This window comes from Ursus arctos, unplaced genomic scaffold (genome assembly GCF_023065955.2).
Source record: "Ursus arctos isolate Adak ecotype North America unplaced genomic scaffold, UrsArc2.0 scaffold_5, whole genome shotgun sequence".
NCBI lineage: Eukaryota > Metazoa > Chordata > Mammalia > Carnivora > Ursidae > Ursus > Ursus arctos.
Genome location: NW_026623067.1, coordinates 62,641,830 through 62,669,047, shown reverse-complemented (window position 1 = coordinate 62,669,047; position 27,218 = coordinate 62,641,830). Strand labels below are relative to the sequence as shown.

At 39.5% G+C, this 27,218-nt stretch overlaps 1 protein-coding gene across 5 annotated transcripts in view; it reads left to right on the top strand.

The window, feature by feature from the left end:
- Positions 1-11,823, top strand: part of DMGDH (dimethylglycine dehydrogenase) — a 66,627-nt gene extending 54,804 nt beyond the window's left edge. For 2 of the 5 annotated variants that reach the window (XM_057307253.1, XM_026498443.4), the window contains exons 15-16: positions 5,968-6,102; positions 11,387-11,823. In XM_057307253.1, the coding sequence (XP_057163236.1) occupies positions 5,968-6,102; positions 11,387-11,602 (351 nt within the window). In that variant the 3' untranslated portion in view covers positions 11,603-11,823. Of the gene's footprint in view, positions 1-5,924; positions 6,498-7,012; positions 7,951-9,321; positions 11,355-11,386 lie in introns of those variants that run through there. The other 3 variants (XM_048221146.2, XM_048221147.2, XM_048221149.2) reach the window with 3 other exon arrangements.
- Positions 11,824-27,218: the final 15,395 nt, after the last annotated feature.

Sequence of the window (27,218 nt, the reverse complement as noted above, 5' to 3'; positions counted from 1 at the left end):
GCCTGGATTCAAGGTTTGATGCTAAAGTCACTTCATCACCCCGGGCGAGACCCTTAAGCTTCCTGCCTGCTTCAAAGCTGTGATTCTCATGATGTGAAGATGAAAGGAATGATGGTCTACTCTGTCTTGATGGGGTGGTGGGTCACTTGATTCACCCCCTAGATGAATGAACCCGTGTACGGCTTTATCAGTTGGAGTGTGAGACAAGCCCAGACGTAGCTAGTATTCATCAACTGACTGAAGAAAGCTAAGATTTACATAGGCTGCAGCTTAGTAATGGCCACACGCTTTATAGAGGCATTCCTGTCACTGCTGTTTTTAAATGATGATCCCTGAGCCCCATTTAAAATAACAAATGTTTTGGGGCACCTGGGTAGCTCGGTTGGTTAAGCGTCTGACTCTTGATTTAGGCTCAGGTCATGATCTCAGGGTCGTGAGATCGAGCCCTGCGTTGGGCTCTGCACTCAGTGGGGAATCTGCTTGACAGTCTATCTCCCTCTCCCTCTGGTCTCCCACCCTGCGTGCATGCTCTCTCTCTCAAATCTTATATAAAAGAGAAAGAAACGTTTCAGTAAAGTATTGAGGGGATAAGTGGCAGAAGTCTGTCACCTGGATTTCCATTTCCACTCTGCCACTTACAGTGACAGGTGACTAGCTGGTCTCTCCAACTCTCTCCACACCTGTCAGCATAGGAGCACGATTCTCCCATTGGTGCTATACCTAGTTTCTAAGGGGAGCTTTCTTGGGATCCAGGATGTTACACTGACTGTCTTATTTATGTCTTTGGAAACTTTTGATATTAAGGTAAAAAGGATTTTGGACAATTAAATGAAACTGATGATTTCCTTGAATTTTCTGATAGGTTTTGATTCCAAATAGATGGTATAGAAAAGGTCCTGAACTAGGTTTTTATAATGTCCCTCCTGGTCTGTGAGAACCCACTACGCTGACTCTCCATATCAGATTCTTCTTACCACTGCTTCTGTTAAATTCAGCTTTAGCTACACCTTGCAAACTCTCCATGAACCCAAGAATCACAACCAAAAATATACTGGTTTAATTTGTTTTGTTCCCATGTGCTTTGGGGTAATAGGAGTACCTTCCCCCCCCCCCCAAGATTTGTTTGTTTATTTAGGGAGGGGAGAAAGTGAGAGGGAAGGGGAAGGGGCAGAGGGAGAGGGAGAAACCCGAGCAGACCCCCCACCAAGTGGGGAGCCCAACATGGGGCTCGATCCCATGACCCCGAGATCACGACATGAGCCGAAGCCAAGAGTTGGAGGCTGAACCCGCTGAGCCACCCAGGTGCCCCATGAGTGCTTTTAATAGAGCTAATAAGATGAATAATTATATTTCACGTAAAATCTTAATTTATCATCGTTGTGAATGTTATATTTAGAATATATTACAGATGGTTATTTTAATTGCTCTTACTGCTTTTTAAAATTAATAAATTAAAAAACATGAGCCAAGACTATTTTTGAGCTATAGTCTCAGTGCCCCAGAAATGTATGTTTCTCAAATATATTAACAGCTATTTATACAGTTAATTGGACAGTGACTCATTAAATGTATTTCCGTCCTCAGGTCATCCTGATAGCACCAATTTTAATCACAGCACTTAACTTCAGACATATTTTTCTTCTCTTGTTCATAATTAAAAGCTATTGTAATAGAGTAAAATCTACAATCTCAGGAGAAAAACCAAGTAAAGGAGAATGAAACGGCATTACCCCACTTCAAATCTTTCCATGTCAGGCGCAAGGTTAGCTTGGGAAGGGGGAATGGTCTTCAGAGGTAACTGTTACCTTTCATTGGTGTTTTAAGTATGTGTTCCTTACTTTTAATTGGGTTTTTGTGGTTTTTAGTGTATTTTCATTCATGTCTAAGGGCAGTATTGCTGACCAGATCACTTCCTAATTCAGGGATATGCAGATACAGATGTAAGATTTTATTAATAGTAACCTTCAGAGTTGGTTGCAGAGAATGATGCAGTGAGCATCATTCAAAAATGGTTCAGAGTACCCCAGAAATAATTTAAAGGAACATTCTGTTGAGTATTTACATAAGCTGTGCCTTCCAATGATGGACTCTAGGTATAGTCACTTTGAAAAATGTACAGATAAAATCTAAAGGTGGTGATTTGGTTTCCATGTAACTAACCTCGGGAAAGACCCTTAACTTGGTTGGGCCTTTCTCTTCCATAAACTGGGTATAAAATTACTTTTCTCCTAGCAATGTCATGAGGATTAAAGGAGGTCATGAATGTTTATCCCTCAGCAGAGTGTCTGGAGCATAGCAAGTGCCTAATAGATTATCAATAGTACTTACTACTTATTTTCCCTGAATTTATTAATGTGTCTCATCTAAAGTTTTCTGAGGTCTTCCCCCACTTTTCCTATTTCTTGTGATCCGCTGACATCTTATGCTCCTGCTTAGTCTTGGGTTAAATTGTGGTTTTGACTAAGGTAGAGGTAGCCCCCCCCACCCCCGCACATTTGGTTCCTCTCATTCCACCACACATGCCCAGGTAGCTCTTGTCTAGCATCCCAAAGGGACCCATTTCTTTCTTCTTTCTTTTTCTTTTTTTTAATAAGGTGAAAAAACTTAGATTTAGTCGTCTGGACTAAGTGTAGATGACCCCAATTTTGTTGGCAACATCCAAGCATCATAGTCAGGAGCCAGTCAAACATATGCCTTCTTTTCTCCATCGGGTCTGATCAGGGTGTTGGCCTTGGTCACATCAGTGTCCTAGAGCTTCTTCACAGCCTGTTTGAGCTGGTGCTTTGCGTCCTAGACATCTACAGTGAACACAGGTGTGTTGTCTTCTATTTTCTTCATGGCTGACTCGTGGGCAGGGGAACTGGATGATGGCGTTGTGGTCAAGCTTGTTTCTTTTGGAGGGATCCATTTCTTTTATTTATTTATTTATTTATTTATTTATTTATTTATTTATTTATTTTTAAGATATATCTATTAGAGAGCAAGGGAGTGAGTGTTCGTGTGTGGTGGGGAGAGGGGCAGGGGAGAGGGAGAGAGAAAGAGAATCCCAAGCCAACTCTGAGAAGAGCGTGGAGCCCAACCTGGGGCTCGATTTCATCACCTCGAGATCATGACCCCAGCTGAAATCAAGAGTTGGACGCTCAACCAACTGTGCCACCCAGGGGCCCCAGGAAGGGACCCGTTGCTGAAAGCTTTGGTCGTGGCCAGCTTTTGCCACAGGGGTAGCAGACATTGGCCTAAGTGGTTCAGGACTGGGCATGTTGTGATGTGGAGGGAAGGAGTCACATCTCCTCAGGGGCCTGCTAGAAGCCACAAGCACATAGTCTGTTTATCTCTCAGTGCCTCCTGCCTAACACAGTTTCTGAACACGGTGGGGGCATAACAGCAGTTGAGTAAATAATTGAAAGAAAATTCTCTAATAGGGACTCAGGAAGACCCAAAACCTTCAAGATCTAAATGACTATCTAACGGGGAAGATCCAGATTCCATTACAGGAGATAAGGAGGCTGCTTGGGATCTCCTGGCACTGCACAAATCACACAAACTAGCTTGTTGGCCGCTCAGTATGTTGGAAGATGTTTTTCCACACAGCGTATGAGACTTGTTTTTTTTTCATTTTAAATTAATTCCTATATCAACAAGAACTCTCAAGAGCACCCCTTGTCATCATATATCCATGGTAGCAAAAAGATCTTTTTAAAGGTCTTGCTTTAAAAAAGATAGCAAAAATTTATTATTCTTAAAGTTCTTTCTGTATTGAGAAATGTTTTAACTGTAATGAACTTTGGTTTTGTTATTAGGCAGAACTGGTTCTGAACTCAGGTTTGGCTGCTTGCCACTCAAAAATCAATCCTGGAGAGAAAAGGGTGGTGGGAAAGGAAGGTGCCTGCTTTATTCGGGAGGCAGCAACCTGAGAAGGTGGTGGGCTAACATCCCCAAGACCATCTTCCATGTCTTGGCGAAGGCAGAGGGTTTACAGGGGAAGGCGAGGGACCTGGGTGGTGGCGAGTGGGCTACCCATATGGGAGGCTGGTGCCCAGGTGGTTAGTTGCCCATTGACATGACCCTGAACAGACTTGTTCGCATCAGTGGCGGCTGTTTATGAATTTGCCTCCTCGAGGCCAGTGGTCTCAGGTCTCAGGAAAAGTAGGTTAGTTTGGCTCCCCACTAAGGAACTTAAGTCAGCAAGCGAAGAGTGCATCAGCTTGAAGCCAGTTAACCCTTGAGACCCGTTGGAATGCTGTGACAGTTTGTTACGACTTCTGTTATCATGAATTTGTCCTACATATGAATTCAAATGAATCAGACTTTTTCTGTGGGTTGGTTGTTTTGTTTTTTTCCAGCAGTCCTGTCTTAAATAACATCACGTCCAGCTGTCTTTGATTTTTTAATCCGGCTCATAATAAAGCTTTATAATTGGTTCTCACCATCTGGATTACACTGGGGAAGGTAATCGGACTTTCATTTTGCAATTATTTTAACCTTGGCCAACGGAAACTTTCAGTTTCCTGTCAAGGTCAGCAATTTAAAGTAGCAATATCTATAGAAATCATATTTCATACATCATTGTGGGCTTAGCCTAGAAGGTCCGAACCGTAAAGGAGTGAACTGGGAGGTGTCAGGCAGAGGGTATGTGAGGACCCTCCCGCTGCTTCACTGAGAGGTTAAGGAGACTTACTGTGCCCAACCCTGAGTGTTTTGTGTGCAGAAAGAGCTGTATAAATCCTAAATGTTGGTGGCAGAGGCCATTTTTGGCATGAGATACTCTTCTCTTTCTTCAGCCAATGAGGAAATTAAAGTTGTTTCCTTTCTTCTTTCATGAGAACTCTTCTGAGAATTTCCCCCCTCGCATTGTAACCTGTAATTAATCTCCTTCATAGAGATGTGATTTGTGTATTACAGATCGCCCATTTCCCCGGGTAAGACCAGAGATGCTTGTTTGGCTCCCTTACGTAGAAGGCTTAGCCCATGCCCCTCCGGGCTCAGCCTTCCCTCCTTCCACTCCTACTGCTCTTGGCCTCTGACCAGTTTCTCACCCTTACCCCGTGTCCTTGGCATCCTGGTTATGTAGAACTCTGTCTCCTTTCTTAGCTAATTGTCTCCACTGAGGAGTCATCACTCACCTGTTTGTGGTGGCATGTGACTAATCAATGTAGAAGTCCTGAAGTTTGCATGATTTCTACTTTTTTTTTTTTAACCATAAGAACAGACTCAAGGTTATCCCTGGAGCAATGTCACCCGCACTTGTGTTGCACTGGGAATAACCCTGAATGTGCCCAGGGGAGCACAGTAGGAATAGGAATGTCATCCATCATGTGTTGGATAGAAGGAGGAAAAACAAGGTTGAAAAGCGTAGTGTTAGGGAAAACACTCTTTGATCAAAATGTCTACATCTAACTTTGTAACCCACACAGGGCCTAGCATGAGGTGTCACACGTAGTAGGGCAATAATACATTCCTGAATGAACTGATGCAATCCAACTGTTGACACATTTCTTGGGCCACTATTCTGAAGAAGGGGGAAAAAAGTGCACCATTTTGGGGTTGTTCTGACATCACATTGCAAAGACACAAATATCCTTCTTGAAAGAGGCTTACTGTAGGTAGAAATTGAGTAGTACTTGCTCACTCCCATCCGGTAATGCTGTCCAGAGCCATTAGATCCAAGGGTCGCTTTCATAATCCCCCATCGCAGTATCATGCCTTCTGTTTTTCTGCCTAGGTGGTTCTGGTAAAATTGTTATCACAAGTTATTACCCTTAAGTCTAACCTATTCTGAAGGAAAAGGTGGCTGATACTGTCATTTGAGGACTAAGAAATATTTGTCTAGACGTTTGATCCAATCTGTATTTTTATTTGATGTGTAATTGGCGAGAAAATCGCAAAGACAAATTTAAATGCTTGCATCTCTAACCTTGTCACAGTGTCTGAGCGTTCATTCATCATCATTATCTTGGATTCCTGCAGCCAGCAGACTTCATAGGAAAGCAAGCACTGAAACAGATTAAAGCCAAGGGGCTGAAACGGAGATTGGTCTGCCTCACCTTGGCAACGGACGATGTGGATCCAGAGGGAAATGAAAGCATCTGGTATGATGGCAAGGTGAGTGCCGAGGACCTCGTGGCCAGGGGCCACTGCAGTTTTTCTGCACCAGAAACCCTCCTTGTCTCGGTTGCCTTTCAGAGTTCTGTTTTTTAGGGGTTGGTTTTGTTTTTTGGGTTTTTTTTTTTTTCTGTTTATTTATCTATTGGTTGGGTGACACACTTTGATTCTGAGCTGACATTCAAGAAGCAGAAATCAGGTAACTGAAAGGAAAATGAAATGCTTATTTTTAAAAACATAAACTTCTCTATGTTTTGATTAAAGAAAATAAAACTAAGGACTTAAAATACAGTGGGCAGTGAGGAAGGTATAATTTTGAGGCTCAAATGATCTACTTGCTTACCAAGTCCGTATCTGTGAATGCAAGAGATGGATTTTATAAAAAAAAAAAAAATGGCATTCTGGTTTCGCTTCTTAGAGATCTTTGAGAAGGAAGTAATTCTACCCTTAGCACATCTGCAGAAAAAAGTTCCAAATGAAAATCTCCATGACAACAGAGGGTAGAGCCTTAGAAAGTAAAGTGAAAGGTAGAAACTATTTAGTTCTTCAGAAAGAGTGAATGTCCCTTCTTCCCATTTGGGAATGTTGTTGAATTCTGTCTGTTGGTATTCAGTAAAACCAGATAACTTCCTGGTGGAACTTCATGCTTTTGACTTTTTACAACTATTTGTAAGAGCCAAGTTTGGTTTATGATTTTGCCGTGCGTTGGCTGGGCTTATCAGGCAGATGAAGTACTCTCCCCTTAGACCAAGGGGTGAGCACATGGCCATCGAGGCTCATAACAGCTGTTCCCTATTGAACAAGGTAAGCTTGGCCAAGACCCAAAGACTCAGAGATTTGGTTCCATGGGTTTTTTTCTCATTCACTGCAGCCTTCTTGATCCTTGTTTTCATTTCCCTCTTCTCTTCAGTGACAAAAAGAGCACTGGAGGTGGGGAAAGCCAGTGGCACCAAATCTCGGTGTTTGGATTATTAAAAAAAAATGGCCGTGTGGGCCGAGGCGTGGATCGTTTCATGTACAACTAACATCTACACAGTTTCTACTATGTGCTGGATATTTCTTATGTACTCATTTAATTTTACAACATCCCTCCCAGGTAGGATTAATCAGCCCATTTTAGAGATGAGGCTTTGGGGTTCAGAGAAGTGAAGTAACTTGCTTGAGGTTACACAGCTAGTGATGGACAGACTGATTTCTGACCCGGGCATACATGGACTTTGCATTGCTCACCGTCCGTTCTAAGCCATGCTGAATACTCCAGTTAGCTCTCCTCTCTGTCTCTGCTCATGTCCCGCTGTATTCTCTTCAGCACTTAATCATAGACCCACAGTTGTCCGACATCCCAGAAGCAGGTGGATGTTATTAGACCCTGTGAAGCTAACAGACTCTTAGATTTCGAGCTCTTTCCTCAACACCTTACCCTTAATTGTGCTGAGTTCATTCTCTGTGAGCTCTTACCCCACTGTCTCCCCCTCCTTTCTGTTCTAAATTTCTGGTTCAGATCTCTTAATAGTACTTCACATTTGCCCACGATCGCCACTGTAATCACCTCTGCCATTAACTAGCTGCTTCACTTGACCTGATCTTAGCCTCTCTGGGCCTCCATCTTCTCATCTACAAAATGATGAGATCACGTCTTGGGTTCTTTGCACCTCTAATTAATTTTTTCCCTGGTCATCAAATTTCCCCCACCTCCTCTTCTGTTTCTCATTTTTTTCACTCTGTTCTCAGCCAGTTTTCTAGTATGGTCCACACCAACCCCTGCACTGGCTTTCTGTTTTGGCCGTGGGATTACAGATGATGCTATTGTGGGTTTTGTTTGTTTGTTTGTTTTTAGAGAGAGAGTGAGAGTGTGCAAGGCAGGGGGCAGAGGGGCAGGCAGGGTCAGAGAGAGAGAGAGAGACCACGAGTGGGAGGGGCAGAGTGAGAAGGAGAGAGAGCATCTCAAGCAGGCTCCATGCTGAGTGTCGAGCTTGGGGCTCAGTCCCGCAACCCTGAGATCATGACCTGAGCTGAAATCAAGAGCTGGATGCTTAACTGACTGAGCCACCCAGGTGCCCCTGTTGGGAAGTTTTAAAGAAGCTGTTTTGTATAAAGGATAAACTAATACAAGTAGTTTCACTAATCTTAGCAACTGGTTAAAGCAATTGTCTCTTCAGCAACTGCAGACTTGTATAGAAATGAGATTCTTTATGCATTAGGATGAATGTTGTCCTTCAAGTAAGTAAGCCTGTTTTTTTTTCTTCCCAATTATGTTGCCATTGCTAAATATTTTTCTGAAAATGGCTGGAAGAGTCCGTTTGTAAGGCATCCAAAAGAATTAGTTCTGTCACTCATCTTAGTCATGTTATTTTTTTTAATTAAAAAATTTTTAAAAGATTTTATTTTTAAGTAATCTCTACACCCAGCATGGGGTTGAACTTAAAACCCTGAAATCAAGAGTTGCGTGCTCTACCCACTGAGCAAGCCAGATGCCCCAGTCATATGTTAATTTTGGCCAGAATCTTTTTTTTTTTTTTTTATGTTAGTCACCTTACAGTATCCTTAGTTTTTGATGTAATTTTGGCCAGAATCTTGATTATGGCCATGTGTACTTTATTCATCAAGCTTGGTTAAAAATATTTTATAGTTCCAAAACAAAAGATGTTTTGTAGAAATGAAGTTTGGAGAGTTGAAAAAGCAGTCTTTTTTTATTATTTAAAAACAAAAGCACACAGGGACAGCCAAAGAAATACAGTGTATCATCCAACTTAAATTACATTCTCTCCTTCAAAGGCCGTCTACCCTGTTAGCTCCCCTAAGTCAGAGGGGTCTTGAATTTTCACAGAGAAACAAGAAAAGGCTAAACGTAAATGAGGATATTGCTTATGTTGGTAAAAGGAAAGCCAGTGTTTAACAAAGAATATGAAAACCTGCTAGGCAGAGGGTGGGTACAGGCTGTTCTGGTGAGCAAAAAGAAGGAACGGGTTTAATTGAATCTGGAAGATTTTAAGGTAGAATAATATAAAAGTGTTGCTAGGGAAAACCTTTCCTTAGAAATTTAGTAATAAGATACAAGGAGAGTCTGGACTTCTAAAATACTCTGGGCTACCCAGCATTGGGTTAGAGAGAAATTAAAGGGGAAACAAAAGCAATCTAGCAGAAAGCAGACATTCATTAAATGCATTAAAAATAGCACTCGTGCAATAAATATGGTATTTCTTTACATTACTCATGCAGCAACAACTACAAGATGAATCACTGCTGGGATTTTAAGAGACGCGACGTCCTGGGGAAATGGTTCGCATAATGCCTGAAGAGGGATGGTAGGTTTTTGACCCAGTGAGTCAGGGGATTTAGCCAAGAGCCTTGCTTTGGCCTCTTGTTTTCTTAAGATGCTTGCCCAAGCAAATCAGGTTACCTCTCCAGGGCTCCAAGCACAGACCTCAGGTTACAGCCTAGGGAGTGAAAGCAAGGTTACCAAGAAAGTCTTCCAAAAGCTGTGATTAAAACTCCAACCTTCCTGACCCAGATCCCTTCCTTATTTTACTTAACAATGTTCTAAAGGAAAAAACCATTTTAGGGGCGCCTGGCTGGCTCAGTTGGTTAAGCGTCTGCCTTTGGTTCAGATCATGATCCTGGAGTTCCCAGATTGAGCCCCCTGCTTGTGCACACCCTCTCTCTCTCAAATAAATAAAATCTTAAAAAAAAAAGAAAAGAAAAAAAAAGAAAAACCATTTTAAAGCATAGGTGTTCTCTCAGCAACACCTTGGCAGTTAATAATCTACCAGAGGAGCTTTTACTAATGAATACATTCTTTTTTTTTTTTTCTTGGTCAACCGGTTCTCCCCATAAAAAGTTCAGAAATGATATGGAGAGCTTCTGATTTGGGGTTTCAATGAGATAATTACAAACTGGGGCTCTAGAGCCAGGAGTCTGTATTTAATGTCGTAAACGTGTCGGCATCTAAAAGATGAGAAATGTTGTAATAAGACCGTTGACTGTAGCGGACTCTTCGCTGAGGCAGCTGAAAAGATCACCAGGCTGATTCACGTCCGTGAATATTTTGAGCACCAGCTACAAGCGGCTTGCTGTGCGAAACAGTAAGGCTGGAGGATTAGCGCAGTGTTGTGTAGCCAGGAGAGGCCATTTTGAGTAGGGCTATATATCATGTTTTGCTTTTGTTGTCTTCCTTCTACAATTTTTAGATATGGTGTTTTAACCTGACATTTTCTATCGCCTTTTTTTTTTCTTTCTTTTTTTTTTCATTTTACTGTTTTTTTTTTCACCTTTTCCTTTATACCCAGTTTTGACTCATCCTCTTATCTTTATAACAAGCCTGATTAGATTTTTTTTGTTTTTGTTTTTGGTGTTTTTTTTTTGCAGCGTAAAGCCTTTGTTTTCATCTCCTCGGTTTTGTTTCTTTGCTCAGTACTCTTCTCTGGTTTGCCATCCCACGTGATTCCATTTGATCCTCCCTAATGTTGGTTGCTCATGCCAGATCCCATGTCTCCACTCATCCTGGAAAGTTTCAGCCCCTCATTTCCACCTACCTAATTCCACCCACCTTCCAAGTGAACGAATCCTGGCTTGATGATGTTTACTTCCTTGGCTTCTTGGTTCTATTTTCATGGATCTCTATGTTAATTCCTCAGCTAGTCTGGAAGCTCCCTCAACCTCACTCATGCTCTAGAATGTCCAGCAAAACGTTTTGTACATGGTAGATCTAGAGAGGGCAAAGTTAATATTAAGTGCCTAGCAATTGTCAGGAATTGCTAAATGCTGTGTATTCATGGAATGTTCACTTCACATTGACTAATGATATATCAGTCGTTTAATTCAGCATTCTTTCGGCAAGCCATTTCCTCAGCCCCAACAGGAACAGTTGACTGCATTTACGATTGGATTTTTAGAGTTTTTTTTCCCTCGTATCTAGTATTGCTGTGCTAGTTGGATGATGGAAGAGAATTTTTTTAAAGTCTAAAATGAAAGCATTTGAGTCTTCCTCCCATCAGCTCTCTTGGCATGAAACTGAGCAAAATAGTGCCAGCTATTATAAAAAAACAGGTGTGATTTAAAACTGAGAAGTTTGAGGCTGTTGATAGGTATTTTGAGAATTGTTTTTCATAATTTGTAAGCCTACTATTCTCAAAAGTAAAGTTTTCTTCCTGGTGTTAGCCCCACACACAGTAATCCCTAACACTTTCAGGTTGTAAATTAAACCTACTTTTGAAGTATTTAATCTAGAGAAGAGGAGCACAGAGCTATGGCCAAGATGCTGAAGATTGCTGGTCTTGTTTTTCAGGTGGTTGGCAACACGACATCTGGAAGCTACAGTTACAGCATCCAGAAGAGTCTGGCATTTGCCTATGTCCCTGTAGAGCTAAGTAAAGTAGGACAACAGGTAGAAGTTGAACTGTTGGGCAAAAATTACCTAGCAAGCATCATACAGGAACCCTTGGTATTGACAGAACCAACCAGAAACCGGCTTTGTAAGAAAAGTGGGAAGGACGAAATTTGAAAAAGTCCTTCAGTAGGCAACTGAATTGTGTTAGGTCTATGACTGTGCCAAACATCATAACTGATTTTGGGGAGAATACAAGAAACCAAGAATTCAGTTCAAAATCCTCAAAATCTAGATTTATAATCTTAATAAAACCTTTTTCAGTTCTTTCCTAAGCAAGAGAGAATAATGGGTTAGTGATTTACATTGTTCTTTCAAATAAAGATATTTGAAATGAATGTTTCTATTAACCTATATTGTTTGTGAAACTCAGCAAAATATTTAGGTGTTCGCTAATATACAATCACTATGATAACTGAATTAGAGAATGTTGTATAATTTTAGGAATATATGCTTATGGTTCTTGTACCTGAAAACAAATTGTTTTACATAAAAACAAATGCATTTCTAATGATGGGTTTGTTTCATTGAGAAACAGTAGTTGAATAAGGGATAGTTTTAATTTTTCATTAAGACATCTACGATGAAAATAGTAACATTTAATATTGATACATAAATTTTTATTCAATTCTCTGAAATACTTATTTTCTTAATGAGTTCCCTGCCAGCAGTATTATGGGACATCATTATTGTCCTTTCAAAGGTTGTTTTAGAAGAGTGACTGCAAAAAAGAACAGTCTTCCAAGGAAGCAGTGTTTGTAGACCTTCTGAAATGAAGCTGAAACAGAGACTGTGCCAGTAAAAACACAGTTTGAATACTGAACACCTCTCTTTGGGAACGAATTAATGCAAGTTGACATTAGACGTGCCGTTCTGAATCTCCTTTCACAAAGCATTTGACAAAGCAGGTCGAACAAGAGCTTAAGAGCTGACAGGATTGCCCTTCCCACTGTGTGCAACAAGAAAAAAATGTATTTAGAAATAATTTTCTGATAAATTTTTCAAAATTAAATTTAGTTGACTGAGCAAGTCAAATTTTTTTGTAAAAGATGGCTTATCATTTATAATTTGTGATATACACATTTGTTAAACATTTATTGAATCTTTCCTAGGTCTTAAAGTTGAATGTGAAACATAAAATGTATTCCAATTACGGAATTTTAAAATAATTTCTTAACTTGCAAGTTTTACGAAGGTGCCAAGAACACACTTAAAATGTTTGATTAAAGCAGTCATACATTAGAACTCCAATAGGCCATTCATTTCTCTTTAGTATCACTTTCTGTATGAGAAGAGAGGGAAATCTTGGTAACAAAATTTAATCGTCTTGATAATTTCCTAATCATCAAGAATATTATCTTGGTGCAGCCACTATGGAAAACAGTATGGAGGGTCCTCAAAAAAGTGAAAATAGAACTGTTGTCTGATCCAGCAATTCCATTCTTCAGTATTTATCTGAAAAAAACAAAAAACATGAATTCAGAAATCTTGTCCTTTGTGACAGTGTGGGTGGAACTAGAGGGTGTTCTATTAGGTGAAATTAGAGAAAGACAGACACTGTAAGATTTCACTTACATGCAGAATCTAAGAAACAAAATGAACAAACATTATAAAACTCAGATACAGAGAACAAATTGGTAGTTGCCAGAGTGGAGGGGCGTTGGTGGGTGAGCAGAATGGATGAAGGGGCCAAAAGGTACAAACTTCCTGGTATAAATACACCTTGGGGATATAAAAGGTATCATGGTGAACATAGGTAATATAGGACAGAAAAATTTCAAAGTTTTTAAGAGAGTAATTCTTAAGAGTTCTCATCACAAGAAAAAATGTAACTTTGTATGGTGATGGTTGGTAACTAGACTGGTGGGATCATTTCACAGTGCATATAAATATTGAATCTTTATTTGTACACCTGAAATTAATACAATGTTAAAAATCAATTATACCTTAATTTAAAAAAGCCCTCCATATCCACTATCTCAGTTCTGGTATTAGGTACTGGTTAAAGCCTTTGCCTGGGAGATCCCATTTCTCATTCTCTGCCCCTCTGTAGTCCTATAACCATTAAGACACTTATTTACCATCTCTGGATTCCTTTTCTGCAACATAGACAGTTCCAGGTTTTTTGATACAGTAATCAATAACGAAAGTACAACCTTGAATTTGTGTCCTCCAGTTAATATAGCACTAGAACAGATCGATAAAAATCCTAGAACATTTAGATGAATATTAAAGTAAGTCCTACCCATAGTATAAAAGACATGGGCTTCCTAATTTCCTTAAGAAGTTGTGCTCATTCCTTCTTTTGTGGTTGGGTGGGTGCTATTAAGTCACCCTGGCATCCTGTGCCTACCCAGCCGATGAGATTTGGCCAGTGCACAGCTGACCAGTGACCTACAAGACCACTTAGCAGGACTTCATCCCATGGGAATAAGAATTGTGAAACACCAGAGAAGAAACCGATGAGCCCTGAAAGCTGAAGCTGAAAATCTGAAGAAAAGGTGTAAGAGAAGCCTTGGGGTAGCAAGAACGCCTACAAGGGGAGAGGCCCCAAGAGAAAGACCAATTTTTGTGAAGCTTTCAGTTCCCAATGGCCTATCAGCCGGTTGTCAGGTGAACACCTTGACTCAGAGGAGCCTGGCTCAGAGAGTGGGTGAGGCACTGGGAGAGGCTGCACAGGAACGGGCCCAGGATCTGGGTCAGCCACGAAGAGCAAACAATCAGCCTGCTTGAAAGTACTCTTTACTGGTGTGAAGAAGACCGTGTCTATGGCTTAGGGAAGAGTGTTCTCAAGAATGTGATGGTGAATGATGGGCGCTTTCTTCCCTCCAGCTAGGAAAGCTTCTTAGAATTGCAGAAACACTTTCTAGTCAACACATTATCAAAACACTGATGGATGTTGTTAGGTTGCTGGTGTTCACCTCTAACTCATCTATGTTTTACTCCTTTTCTACTGATGGGAAAGGTGACAGATAAACCCATTTTTAAGTATGTCGTATGGCACATTAAATAGCAGATTCTGGAATATTACTGAGAGGACTTTGTGCATGTTTGAACTGCACAAAAAGATTGACATTATAAGGAAACAAAGCATCTGTGAGAGGAAGGAAGTTTCAGCTGTACAAATAGCATCCTTTAGCCAAAGTCTCATAAAAGCCAAGAGCCCAAAATCAAATCAAACTCTTCTGATGAACCGCCATATACAAATAAAAATGATCCTGCCTTTGCTTATTTGTCAGCCATTAATGAATCTCCAGAATAGTTCAGTAGTTTATAGGAGCTACTTTGTGAATTAGAGAAAGCTAACCCATTACTCAATTATATTTTCTCCAGGTATACACTTTGGAAGTATTAGCATGCCATGAAGCATAGGAGTGACAGGGTGGTAAAGTTACTGGACAGAAAGGCAGAAGATTTGCTGTTCCCAGCCAAGAACGGACTATGTGATCATCTACTAAAGCCTTTCCTGTATTTAAAGTTCTCTTGAGTAATCGCTTTCCTCACTGAAGTGTTTGTTAGTCTACAGGTGTTCGTTGAGTACTTCCGACAGGTCAGGTGCTGGAAAAGCAGTGAACAGACATGGTCCCCACCTTGTTGGAATTTATAGACCAGAGAAGTCAAGCATTTAATGAAAAAAACAAGTGTATATTTCGTTACCAACTAAAGTGTCATGAAGCCAAGGGGAGAGAACATTTCGAGGAGAGGATGGCAAACTGTGTCCAAAGATAAGAGATGTCAGGTAAGAATAAGGGCTCAGAAGTGCCTCTGAAGTAGACCCCAGTGACATTGGAGCCATTGGCGTGAGCTCTTTCTGGGGGACCGGTGAGGGTGGAAGGTAGACTCCGTACTAAGGTACGGAGGGTAGCAGTTAGGAAGTGTTTAGCTGCCAGTAAGAGAATATCCCATTAATAGCAGCTGAAGCGATTATTTATTTTATTAAATCACATAGCAAGAAGTCTGGAGGTAGGTTCAGTGATGCCATTAACTATCTCAGTTCTCTTTATTTCATTATATCAAATCCTCCTCCCCATAAAACACTTTTTGGTCTAAATCATTTGTTGTTCCAGTTGTCAATGTTTTGATCATCTATCTCCTTCAAATTAGCACATCTTTGTTGCTTACCTTATTAAATATTGGGTTCCACATGGAAATTAATTTAGAGAAGCCCTGGCCGCCTGGGTGGCTCAATTGGTTAGGCATCTGCCTTTGGCTCAGATCATGATCCTAGGACCCTGGGATCAAGTCCCACGTCGGGCTCCCCGCTCAGTGGGAAGTCTGCTTCTCCCTCTCTCTCTCTCTCTCTTTCAAATAGATAATTAAAAATCTTTAAAAAAAATTTAGAGAAGCTCTGGTAATACCACAGGCCCTCACCACTAATAGACTCGGTGCTATGCATTCATTTCAAGAGTAAGTTCTTTACTGCTGGAATCATTCAAGCTTACTTCCGGCATCATTTGCGCCTTCAATCTCTGTGGAGCTAGTTAGCCCACATGGACCAGTGGAGCAATTGTAAATACAGAGAAGCAGAAGTTGAGTTCAATTCTGTCATTCTATTGATCACTTAGAATTTCTCTTGGTGTTGATTAGGAAACAGAGGGCAAATCATGAGGTATAACATTGTGTTCAGTAAGTGCACATTTTAGTGCATACATGAAATATCTTACTGGTTTTGAACAGTATCTCTAAAATTCAAATTCCTTTTTAAATGGTTGTTAAAACTAAAGAAGGAATTAGGAAAATATAATAATCAGTGACATAAGTTAATAGTTACCTACATTGTGACTTTTCAGTATCTTAGTAGTTACCAGACAAATTATGTACATAAAATATTACATCAGCCTTTAATCAAAGGAGCAATACACAGATTGTGGAGAAGGTTATTAATCATGCAATAACAGAATCTCAGGAAATGGTCATTTATTCAGAATAAACAATCCAACTTCAAAGAATGCCCGGAGACATGACGAAAGGTGCTGGTCTTACAGTGTTGCAAAAAATCAGCAGAAAAGGGTTTGAGTGCCTTGACCTTTTTCAGCAATGACTGGGCACTTGTTTTAAAGCAGTAGATCAAATAATATTACACTTTGTTATTATTCATCCATTTTCTCTGATTTTAGCAGATGAAGTAAAACCATATATGTGTGTATATATATATATATAGAATAGAAATATATGACAATTTTTTTAAAAGATTTTATTTATTTATTTATTTATTTATTTGAGAGAGAGAGAAAACATGAGCAGGGGGGAGTGGCAGAGGGAAAGGGAGACGCAGACTCCCGGCTGAGCAGGGAACCTGATTGAGGGGCTCGATTCTAGGACCTTGAGATCACGACCTGAGCTGAAGGCAGATGCTTGACCGACTGAGCCGCCCAGGCGCCCTTGACAAATTTTCTTTTTTTTTTTTTAAAGATTTTATTTATTTATTTGACAGAGATAGAAACAGCCAGCGAGAGAGGTAACACAAGCAGGGGGAGTGGGAGAAGAAGAAGCAGGCTCGTAGTGGAGGAGCCTGATGTGGGGCTCAATCCTATAACGCCGGGATCACGCCCTGAGCCGAAGGCAGATGCTTAACCGCTGTGCCACCCAGGCGCCCCCCCTGACAAATTTTCTGATGAAGATATTTTAACTGGAAAATTTTCAACTACAGAGATAGTTGAAAGCCACTATACTTGTCTCCAAAAAAACAAAGACACTATTGCAATTTCAGCAGTTTGTTGTGAAAGGGGATTTTTATGAATCTCTGCCAAACTTATTATGTTAAAGTCTTTTCCTAATTATTTATACATCTGTTGCTCATGTAAAAAACAAACTTTTGAAATTTAGGAGCTTAAAATGTGTTCTTCGGTCAACTATGTGCAAAGGTAACTAGACAAATCTGGCTACGCTATCGATTTAACATTCATATGTGAAGAAGATTAATTTCAGTGAAGTCACTGCAAAGCTTAATGCTTAAAAACAGAAAAGGCGACTTTATTATTCACAGACAACAGACCATTTTATTACAACAGACCAATATGTAGGTATATTTTCCTTTTTCAAAAATGCATTAATATAATTTAAAAATATTAACCCCTTTTCCATACTATTATATTTACTTAATTTCTATTTTTCTTATTACTTTTATTGGCATGATGCAAAGTTTAATAGAAATTTTCACTCTTTGTGTTTCTTTTCTGGTTATTCTTTGTTTTATCTCATGATTATTGCCAAAAAATAGTTGTGTCCTATAAAAAGAGGCAGGGTTTTTAAAACAAAAAAAGTGATTCTCACTGGTTGGTCATTCAAGAGGGCTTCTGCACCCCTGTGTCTGGCAGCTCTGCAAGGATGACTAACAGCTGGGGCTGGCCTCCCTCCATGTGGCCTCTCCATGTGACCAACTTGCCAGGTAGTTCCCAGGAGGGAACTTAATGTGGAGAACTAGTAAGGAATGCCCTGATGGGGGCTGCCAAGCCAATGCTAGGACCGTTCGGGAAGGGGCGGCCAGCAGGAGCTGGAACCATGGAGGAGACTCAACCATGCTGTTGAAGATGTTACCCAAAGCTGAAAGAAGGGAAGAAACACCCTGGCTTCTCTCTGTCTCCCACATTCCAATCTCTCACCAGGTGCCTCCCATTGGCTGAACCTACATGGGAGGAAGTAGGTAAAGGAGCCTGGGATGTAGCTTATATTCAGAAGAGAGCAGGGGAAGATCATGAAGTGGATCGCATAGCAATAGACAATGACTGGCATACAACACCATCGTGGTCCGTTCAGGCCTGGCCAAAGAGGTCGGCTCAACAGGTACAAACATGGCTACCAGGATGGAGGGAGGTTGTGGGATGGACTAACACATTTAAAAGGGTTATTTTAAAAAAAATGTTAAAAAAATAAATAAAAGGGCTATTTACATTATTATTTTTAGACGCATGGCATATTACAATATGCAATATGTTATCATTTAGGTTCTAATAGGAAAAACTTTAATATTTAAATTGTATTTATAAATGTTAAGACTATCTAGGGAAGGGTAACACTAGTATTCCTGGAGAGGGGTTGAAAATTACTTTTTACTGTATGCCCTTTTAACTTTTTAAAAACATGTACATGTTTCACTTTTAAAAAAATTAATATAGATATATATTGATTGCACTTTCTTATCTAGTAAGAGTAGGTTCTGATTATTTTGTCACAGTATGACTTTTTATTTTCTGAAGCATTCACATTGGTTTGCGATATTTAAGCATGGTTGGAGAGTCTTGGTCTAGACGTGCTTAAGAAATTGGTATATGATGTAAAACATTCAGCACAGAAAAAGTGAATGCAATTCAGTTGTTGTATATAGCATATAGTGTGCAAACACTAAGGCTTGGACTGTGTGAAAGGTAAAGGAAAGGAGAGAAGAAATGAGACAAAATGCCATACCAACATCCCGTTTCTTTTTTTTTTTTTTTAAAGATTTTATTTATTTATTCAACAGAGAGAGAGAGACAGCCGGCGAGAGAGGGAACACAAGCAGGGGGAGTGGGAGAGGAAGAAGCAGGCTCCCAGTGGAGGAGCCTGATGTGGGGCTCGATCCCAGAACGCCGGATCACGCCCTGAGCCGAAGGCAGACGCTTAACTGCTGTGCCACCCAGGCGCCCCCAACATCCCGTTTCTTGATCTGGGTGGTGGTTACATGGGTGTGTTCACTTTGTGAGAATTCATTGACCTATATACACTTTAGTGCACTATCTTATTTTTTTTTAGAGATTAAAAAAAATTTTTTTTGAAGTAATCTCTACACCCAACGTGGGGCTCGAACTCTTAGATCAAGAGTTGTAGGCTCCACCGACAGAGCCAGCCAAGCACTCCTAGTGCATTGTCTCATGCACAAAAAAATGTTATGCCAAAATCTTTTTTTTACAAATGATGCTCTTTTCCACTCCTACGCTCTCTGGTCAGTTTTGAGGAGGTAGGTAGGAGGTGATAAGCGATGAACAAGAAGAGGGGGTCAAGGAAGTTTCAATGTGAGTTGGCCATAGCTGTTCTTATCTTGAGTATCAATTTCAGAAATCTGGAGTATATTAGAGCTAAAAGAAATCTTTCTTTTTAAATCTGACCCTTTATCTTTCAATACAGGCACATATATTAACACACCAAACAAAACCAACAATTAACTGAATATGCTTCTTATGGAGAATTACTTTCCTACAGGCTTAATGATTCTTAATGCAGTGATCATAGTTAGAACTGATAGTAGTTAATACAACCTATGCATGTAAGTATTGGGGACTAGAAGAAGGTAAAAGAACAGTAAGAAGAGTCATCTGTAAGTCTGGTATATGACCTTACAGGCCTTTAAGAAGACCCTCTCCCCCTCAATTAGACATGGTAGAAAGAAATCCATCCTAGGTCAGTTTCCAAAAGTAAATGTATTGTGAAAATAATTTTTTCGTGTGAAAATAATTTAATAGTGACATCTAAAGTAACAAAGTTTGGTATTCTTTCTGATGTTCAAGTCTATCTCCTTTTGGACTAAGCAGGGCGGTAATGGGGCAATGAGTAACACCAACCGTAATTTACCACATTTAGTTAGTGAATTTCAGCTTCTCTATCTGAAGAAAGACTTCTTGTCATTCTTATCTCTACCCCAACCGTTAAACATTTAGAGATAGTGTTTAAAATTGCTTAGACTTTGTATGCAATATTTATCATATTCAAAGACACTGAAACAAAACGTTTTGGAGAAGCATTGAAACACGGGTATCCTGACTTCTAAGCATAGCTTCTAGCCAGTTAGCACCGTGCTGAGAACCAGGGGGTCTGCAAACTGGAGAAATGAGGAGGCACGGCAAGAGCATTGATGTGATTGTCTTAGTGCATGGCCTTGGGGCTTTCCAAACACGTGCTTTGGGGAGTATTTGTCTTAGCACTCTGTTCTCATAATGCATTTTATTTTTTCTTTAAATGTAAATTACATTATTACCATTATTAATATTATTAGAAATAGATAATATATGTAGAGTTAAAAATTTACAACACATAAAGGATATATGGTGAGAAGTTAGTATCTCTCCTATTCTTGTCTGCAAACTGTCTACCCAGAGACAATCAATATTATTTCTTCTCTATCCTTCTTGAGACGCTCTATAAATACATAAGCTTCTCTCTCAAGTAGGAAAATATATGAATATAGATATATTTACACATATATACATATATTTTTAAGCAAATTAAGTTATACCAAGCATAATGTTTTTTGCCTAACTTTTAAAAATTAATGATATGTTTTGGAGGTTATTCCTTTTTAATGATGGCTTAGTATTCCATAATTAATTTGACCAGGCCCTATTATTTGCCTTTTTCTAATAAAACTAAAACTAAAATGATTATCTTGATATATATGCTGTTTCTTGTACTGAGTATATCTGAAGGATAATTTCCTACAACTGGAATTGCTGGATTAAAGTGTATGTGCATTTTGATAGATATGCAGAATTGTTTCCCTTAGAGATTATGCCAAATTTCACTTCTGTGATTAATGTATGAGATGGTTGTTTCTTTATACCATACCCAAAGCAGTGAGTTATCACTAGTATCAGTGGTATATTATTGAAGGTTCAGTTTGTAGTTTTCCTCTTGAGTGAGGTTGAACATCTATTCGTTTATTTAATAACCACTTACATTTTCTTTCCTTGAACTATTATTATATTCCTATATTTTGCCCATTTAAAAATGGATTATTGGTCTTTTCTTAATGACTTCAGGAGTTAAGAGATTTTAACTATGGGTTAAATAGGTTTTGTGTGGGTTAGTTGCAAACAAGGTGTTATGTGTGATATATTTTTTTAAAGATTTTTTATTTATTCGTTTGACAGAGACAGAGCAAGAGCACGAGCAGGAGGGAGAGGTAGAGGGAGAAGCAGACTCCCTGCTGAGCAGGGAGCCCAATTTAGGACTCCATCCCAGGACCCTGGGGTCATGAGCTGAGCCGAAGACAGAGCTTAACCGACTGAGCCACCCAGGCGCCCCTGTATAATATCTTTTCTGTGTAAAAAATAAATCCCAAGTTCCAAGTACTCTACCTACCCCCAAATTAACTTTTATACCCACTGGTGAGTTGGGAGCTAACTTTCAGTCCTATTTTTTGCATCTTCTTTTTTTTTTTTTTTTAAAGATTTTATTTATTTATTTATTTGACAGAGATAGAGACAGCCAGCGAGAGAGGGAACACAAGCAGGGGTAGCGGGAGAGGAAGAAGCAGGCTCATAGCGGAGGAGCCTGATGTGGGGCTCGATCCCATAACGCCGGGATCACGCCCTGAGCCGAAGGCAGACGCTTAACCACTGTGCCACCCAGGCGCCCCTATTTTTTGCATCTTCTAACTGTTGGAATAGTTTTTATCGGTATTATTATGTACCAGAAAAATCCTTAAAAATCAATAATTAAACTAACTTAAACAGTGAAATAATTCAGTGTTTGGCAGAATATAAATTACCATTCAGAAATCAATAACCTTCATGTTCACAAATAATAACTAGTTGAAGGATATAAAGAAAACCCCCTTCAATAGCAACAGAGAAGATAAAATACTTAGGAATATATGTAACAATTAAGACAAACACAAAACTGATAGGAAAATTTTTAAAACTTCTAAAAGACAAAAAGTAGACTTAATAAATGGAAGATAACCTTTTAGATAGGACAACTTAATATTACAAAGATTGCAGTTGTCCCTAAATTAGTTTATAAATTTAATGCAATTCCAATAAAAATATCAACAAACTTTTTAAAAACGCTTTTTATTAGGATTTTTATGTATTTATTTGACACAGAGAGAGAGATAGCAAGAGAGAGAGAGAGAGCACAAGCAGGGGGTGTGGCAGGCAGAGGGAGAAGAAGCAGGCTCCCTGCTCAGGGAGCCCAACATAGGGTTCGATCCCAGGACCTTGGGATCATGACCTGAGCTGAAGGCAGATGCTTAACCAACTGAGCCGAAGGCAGATGCTTAACCAACTGAGCCACCCAGGCGCCCCACCAACAAATTTTTTTGTGGAACTGGACACGTTGATGTTAAAGTTCGTAAGACAAAATAAACAACACAGAAATAACCAGGAAAGCATTAAAAATTAAGTTATGAGGAGTCACCATTCCTATCATACACTAAAACATACTATAAAGCCTCTGTAACTGAAACAGTGCGGTACTGGCGCATGAGTCACCAGACATGCCAGTGGAATAGAACAGAAAGCCCAGAAATAGACTCAGGTATATGAGAAAATTAAGCATATGATAAACGTGGCATCTCATAGCAGTGGGGCAGAGATAGACTTCTTTATTTTCTTTACAAATGGTGCTAGGAACTGGGTAACCATTTAGAAAAAGGTAAAATTAGATTCAAATCTCACATCATCCACAAAAATAAATACCAATGGGTCAGGGATCTAAATGTGAAAACTGAAACCATACTAGAAGAAAACGTGGATGAATTTTACTTTAACTTTGGTATAAGGAAAGTCTAATCATGACTCAAAATTCAGATGCAATAAAAAAACTGAGAAATTTGACCACATTAAAAAAAATCACTTTGGCATATCAAAAACCAACATAACAAAATATTTGACAGCTCACAAACTGGGAGAAAATATTTCTGACACATGTCAGAGTTAAAGAGGTAACACCTCTACTCCATAAAGAACTCTTAAAATTGAGGGGGAAAGACCAAAACCAGTTGAAAATGACACAATTCACAAAAATGATGTAAAATGGCCCTTTCACATCTCAAAAGATGTTTAACCTTACTCATAAGAGAAATGCAAAACCAAAAACTATCCTGAGATATCATTTCTCATATCAGATTGGCAAAAATTAAAGAGTATGAAACTTTAATGGCTGGTAACAATGAAAATTGGTACTACCCATACAGTATGGAAAGGGGGAAAGTAGAATTGGAGGTATTCCCTATGAACTCATGGTTTTGTACCTATTCATATGTATCCATATACTATCTATACATAGTTACGTATGTCTGCGTGAATATATACATCCAGTTCCTGTCTTTGTCTGATGAGAGATCCTGAAGTAATGACAGCCCCGTAGCAACGAGCACAACTACAGCACAGATATTGGTTTCTAGACGCCATCCTCCACTAAAAGCAATCAAGGAGGGTTCCTTGTAGAGATGGTTAATTCCAGGGTTGCGGGCGGAAAAGTACAAGATGAACCTAGAATACGTTGTTGTACCAAAAAGTAGGGGAGTGCTCAAAGGTTAAGAAGGATATGCCAAAAGGATACAAGAGCCAGACTGCAGGGGCTCCCACTGGTCAAATCGAAGGAAATTGGAGGATCAAAATAATTATAGTAAAGCACATTGATTAAAACAAGAATCCATGAGTTCAGAGTGATTTAAATCAACAAATTAATGGGAGAGAAGGCAAAATTCTTCCCTACCTGACAACTAATATAGAAGGAATGATGGAATTAGAAAATCATCATTCAGCAACCACCCTAATAATAATAGATCAAAGCGAGAAGCATCAGTGAATACGAAAACTAATAAGCCAAAGTTTTAGAAAGAAAAGAACATAAATGTATTCTCAAATTATCTCTTCATAAAATAATGATTAGTTACAAGGGGGAAAATAGTAACTTTATAGTGGAGAAATGCCTGCCTTAACAAAGTGATCAAATAATAAATCAACATCCTGTCCTTCTTAATATGAAGCCTCAAGAAGATATATCACTTTTATGTGATACATACTTCTGCACAAACCCATTACCTGAGTCTAATCATCAGGAAATATCAAAGTCCAATTAAGAGACTTCATAATAACTAGGCTGTACTGCATATCGTGTTCAATACATAAAAATAAAATTAACTCTTTTTAATGAACTCATTTGCACATTTCCAGAGCACAATTGGCATAGGTTTTTGTTCAAAAATGCAGGATATGAGAAGTCTCAGTGTAAGTTTAGCTAGTTTCTGGAGCAGGTGGTCAAAGGAGGAACGGTTTCTGCAGATTAGCAGCTGTGTTTGGGCAATTTGATTTCTATCAGGCAGGGTAGGGAGAAACAGTTCTGGAGAAGAAGGACATGCAAGGGCCGTCGTGGAGAATTCTCAAGCCTTTATGGTCTCTTACGGGGTCTTTAAATGAAATTTTCAAGCCTTAATAAGACTCAAACAGCTCTTCAAAATTATTCTTTTGAATTTAATGCTTAATTTTAATTTTTTTCTGCTAAATTCCACTGATTCCACTAGAGATTAAACTTGGATGTGTCATAAACTAATCCACGCCATGCGAAGAAAAATACATGTAAAAGGAAAACACTCCTTTTGTGTTAAAGGATAATTTTCAAAAAAAGATAAAAATCATGACCCTTGTACAAATATAAAAGTGGATACATGTTGAAGATTTTATTTAATTCACTAATGAGGAAACTGGAAAGGTGTTAAAACTAGTTCAAAGGACAACCCACGGATCAGATAATGAATATTAAAATAAATGTTTAAGTGGAGGCAAAACTTTTTTTCCACAGTGGCGGTGGGGATTGTCATTCTGCTTAGAATTCATTTGTGTATGTATAAATAAGAATTAGTTTCCACAGCTGACAAAACCAAAAGACAACCAACAGAATGGGAGAAGATATTTGCAAATGACATATCAGATAAAGGACTAGTACCCAAACTCTTTAAAGAACTTATCAAACTCAACACCTGAAGAACAAAATTCAATCAAGAAATGGGCAGACGACATGAAAAGTCATTTCTTTTTTTTTTCTTTAAGATTTTATTTATTCATTTGACAGAGAGAGAGACAGCCAGCGAGAGAGGGAACACAAGCAGGGGGAGTGGGAGAGGAAGAAGCAGGCTCCCAGCAGAGGAACCCGATGTGGGGCTCGATCCCATAACGCCGGGATCACGCCCTGAGCCAAAGGCAGACGCTTAACGACTGAGCCACCCAGGCGCCCCTGAAAAGTCATTTCTTAAAAGAAGATGTATAAATGGCCAACAGACACATGAAAAAGTGCTTAGCGTTACTCGGCATCAGGGAAATACAAATCAAAACCACAATGAGATACCACCTCACATCGCACCCATCAGAATGGCTAAAATTAATAAGTCAGGAAATGAAAGATGTTGGTGAGGATGTGGAGAAAGGGGAACCCTCCTACACTGTTGGTGGGAAAGCAAGCTTGTGCAGCCACTCTGGAAAACAGTATGGAGGTTCCTCAAAATGTTGAAAATAGAGCTACCCTATGATGCAGCAATTACACTACTGGGTATTTACTACAAAGATACAAATGTAGTGGTCCGAAGGGGCACGTGCACCAATGTTTATAGCAGCAATGTCCACAATAGCCAAACCATGGAAAGAGCCCAGATGTCCATTGACAGATGAATGGATAAAGAAGATGTGGTATATATATATATATATATAATGGAATATTACACAGTCATAAAAAAAATGAAATCTTGCCATTTGCTTTGACATGGATGGAACTCGAGGGTATTATGCTAAGCGAAATAAGTCAATAGAGAAAGACAATTATCATATATTCTCATTGACAGGTGGAATTTAAGAAACAAAATAGAGGATCATAGAGGAAGAGAGGAAAAAATAAAACAAGATGAAACCAAAATTAGGAGACAATCCATAAGAGACTCTTAATCATAGGAAACAAACTGAGAGTTGCTGGAGGGGAGTGGGGTGGAAAGATGGGGTAACCGGGGGATGGACATTAAGGAGGGCATGTGATGTAATGAGCACTGGGTATTATATAAGACTGATGAGTCACGGGCCTGTACCTCTGAAACCAATAATACGTTATATGTTAATTAATTGAATTTAAATTTAAAAATGTTTTTTAAAAAAGCATTAGTTTCCATTACTACCAGTTATCCACAACTTATAAAGCTGTGAAATAATTCCCATGGCATCAGACTCAGATAACCTGAAAGGATACAGTGCATAACCGACACCGCCCCACCCCCCGCCCCCACAGCTGTAAATAGTTATAATCTATCTCCAGACATAGAAGAGGCAGAGAGTTTTGGATGGCAGTGGGAATGTACTGGTCATGAGGCTAACTTCCCAATTCAATGAGCATGTGGTTAAGGGAATTTTTTCCTTCCATCCTCAGATGATTTCAGGCAAATTAGATGCTATACCTCGTGTGGAGCCAGCCCCGAAGGGGCTCATACCTGGGCAAGCTAATGAGCTACTCAGTGGTCACACAACAGCCCACAAAATCCTCAGGGCAGCCTAAGTAAAACTGCACCTTCAAAAGGACACCGTGCAGTCGGAGTATTTGGCCCCCTTTTGGGTAGTGAGAAGGAAGTGGCTGCACTGGCGTATGCTATTCATAAATGAATCTGAAACATCACCTAGAGTTCTGCTTCTCCATCGACCTCCCACTTGCACAAGTCTGAGTTCTTTTGCTAGAAATGATTCCCCCCACGACTTTTAAAACATCACGGCTCAGGATCTGAGTTTGGGTTAGGTTCAACAAACTACAAGCTTCTTTATTCTGAAAAAAAAAAAAAAAAAGGAGGGTGAATTATTCATAGTTCCTAGTCCCCGAGGTTGTCCCGAAATTTAAAGAAAATGTTTTCTAAATTACGAAGAGTTACTAAAAAGACCAAATCTGCTCCTCTTTGAGGATGCTACGATGCAAAGTTCATCTCTGGAAAGAAACCTTGGCTCCCATCAATCATTAACGGAGTTTCCGCGCAGCTGGGTAGCGGGAGCCCCGGGTGCTACTCCGCTGGCTC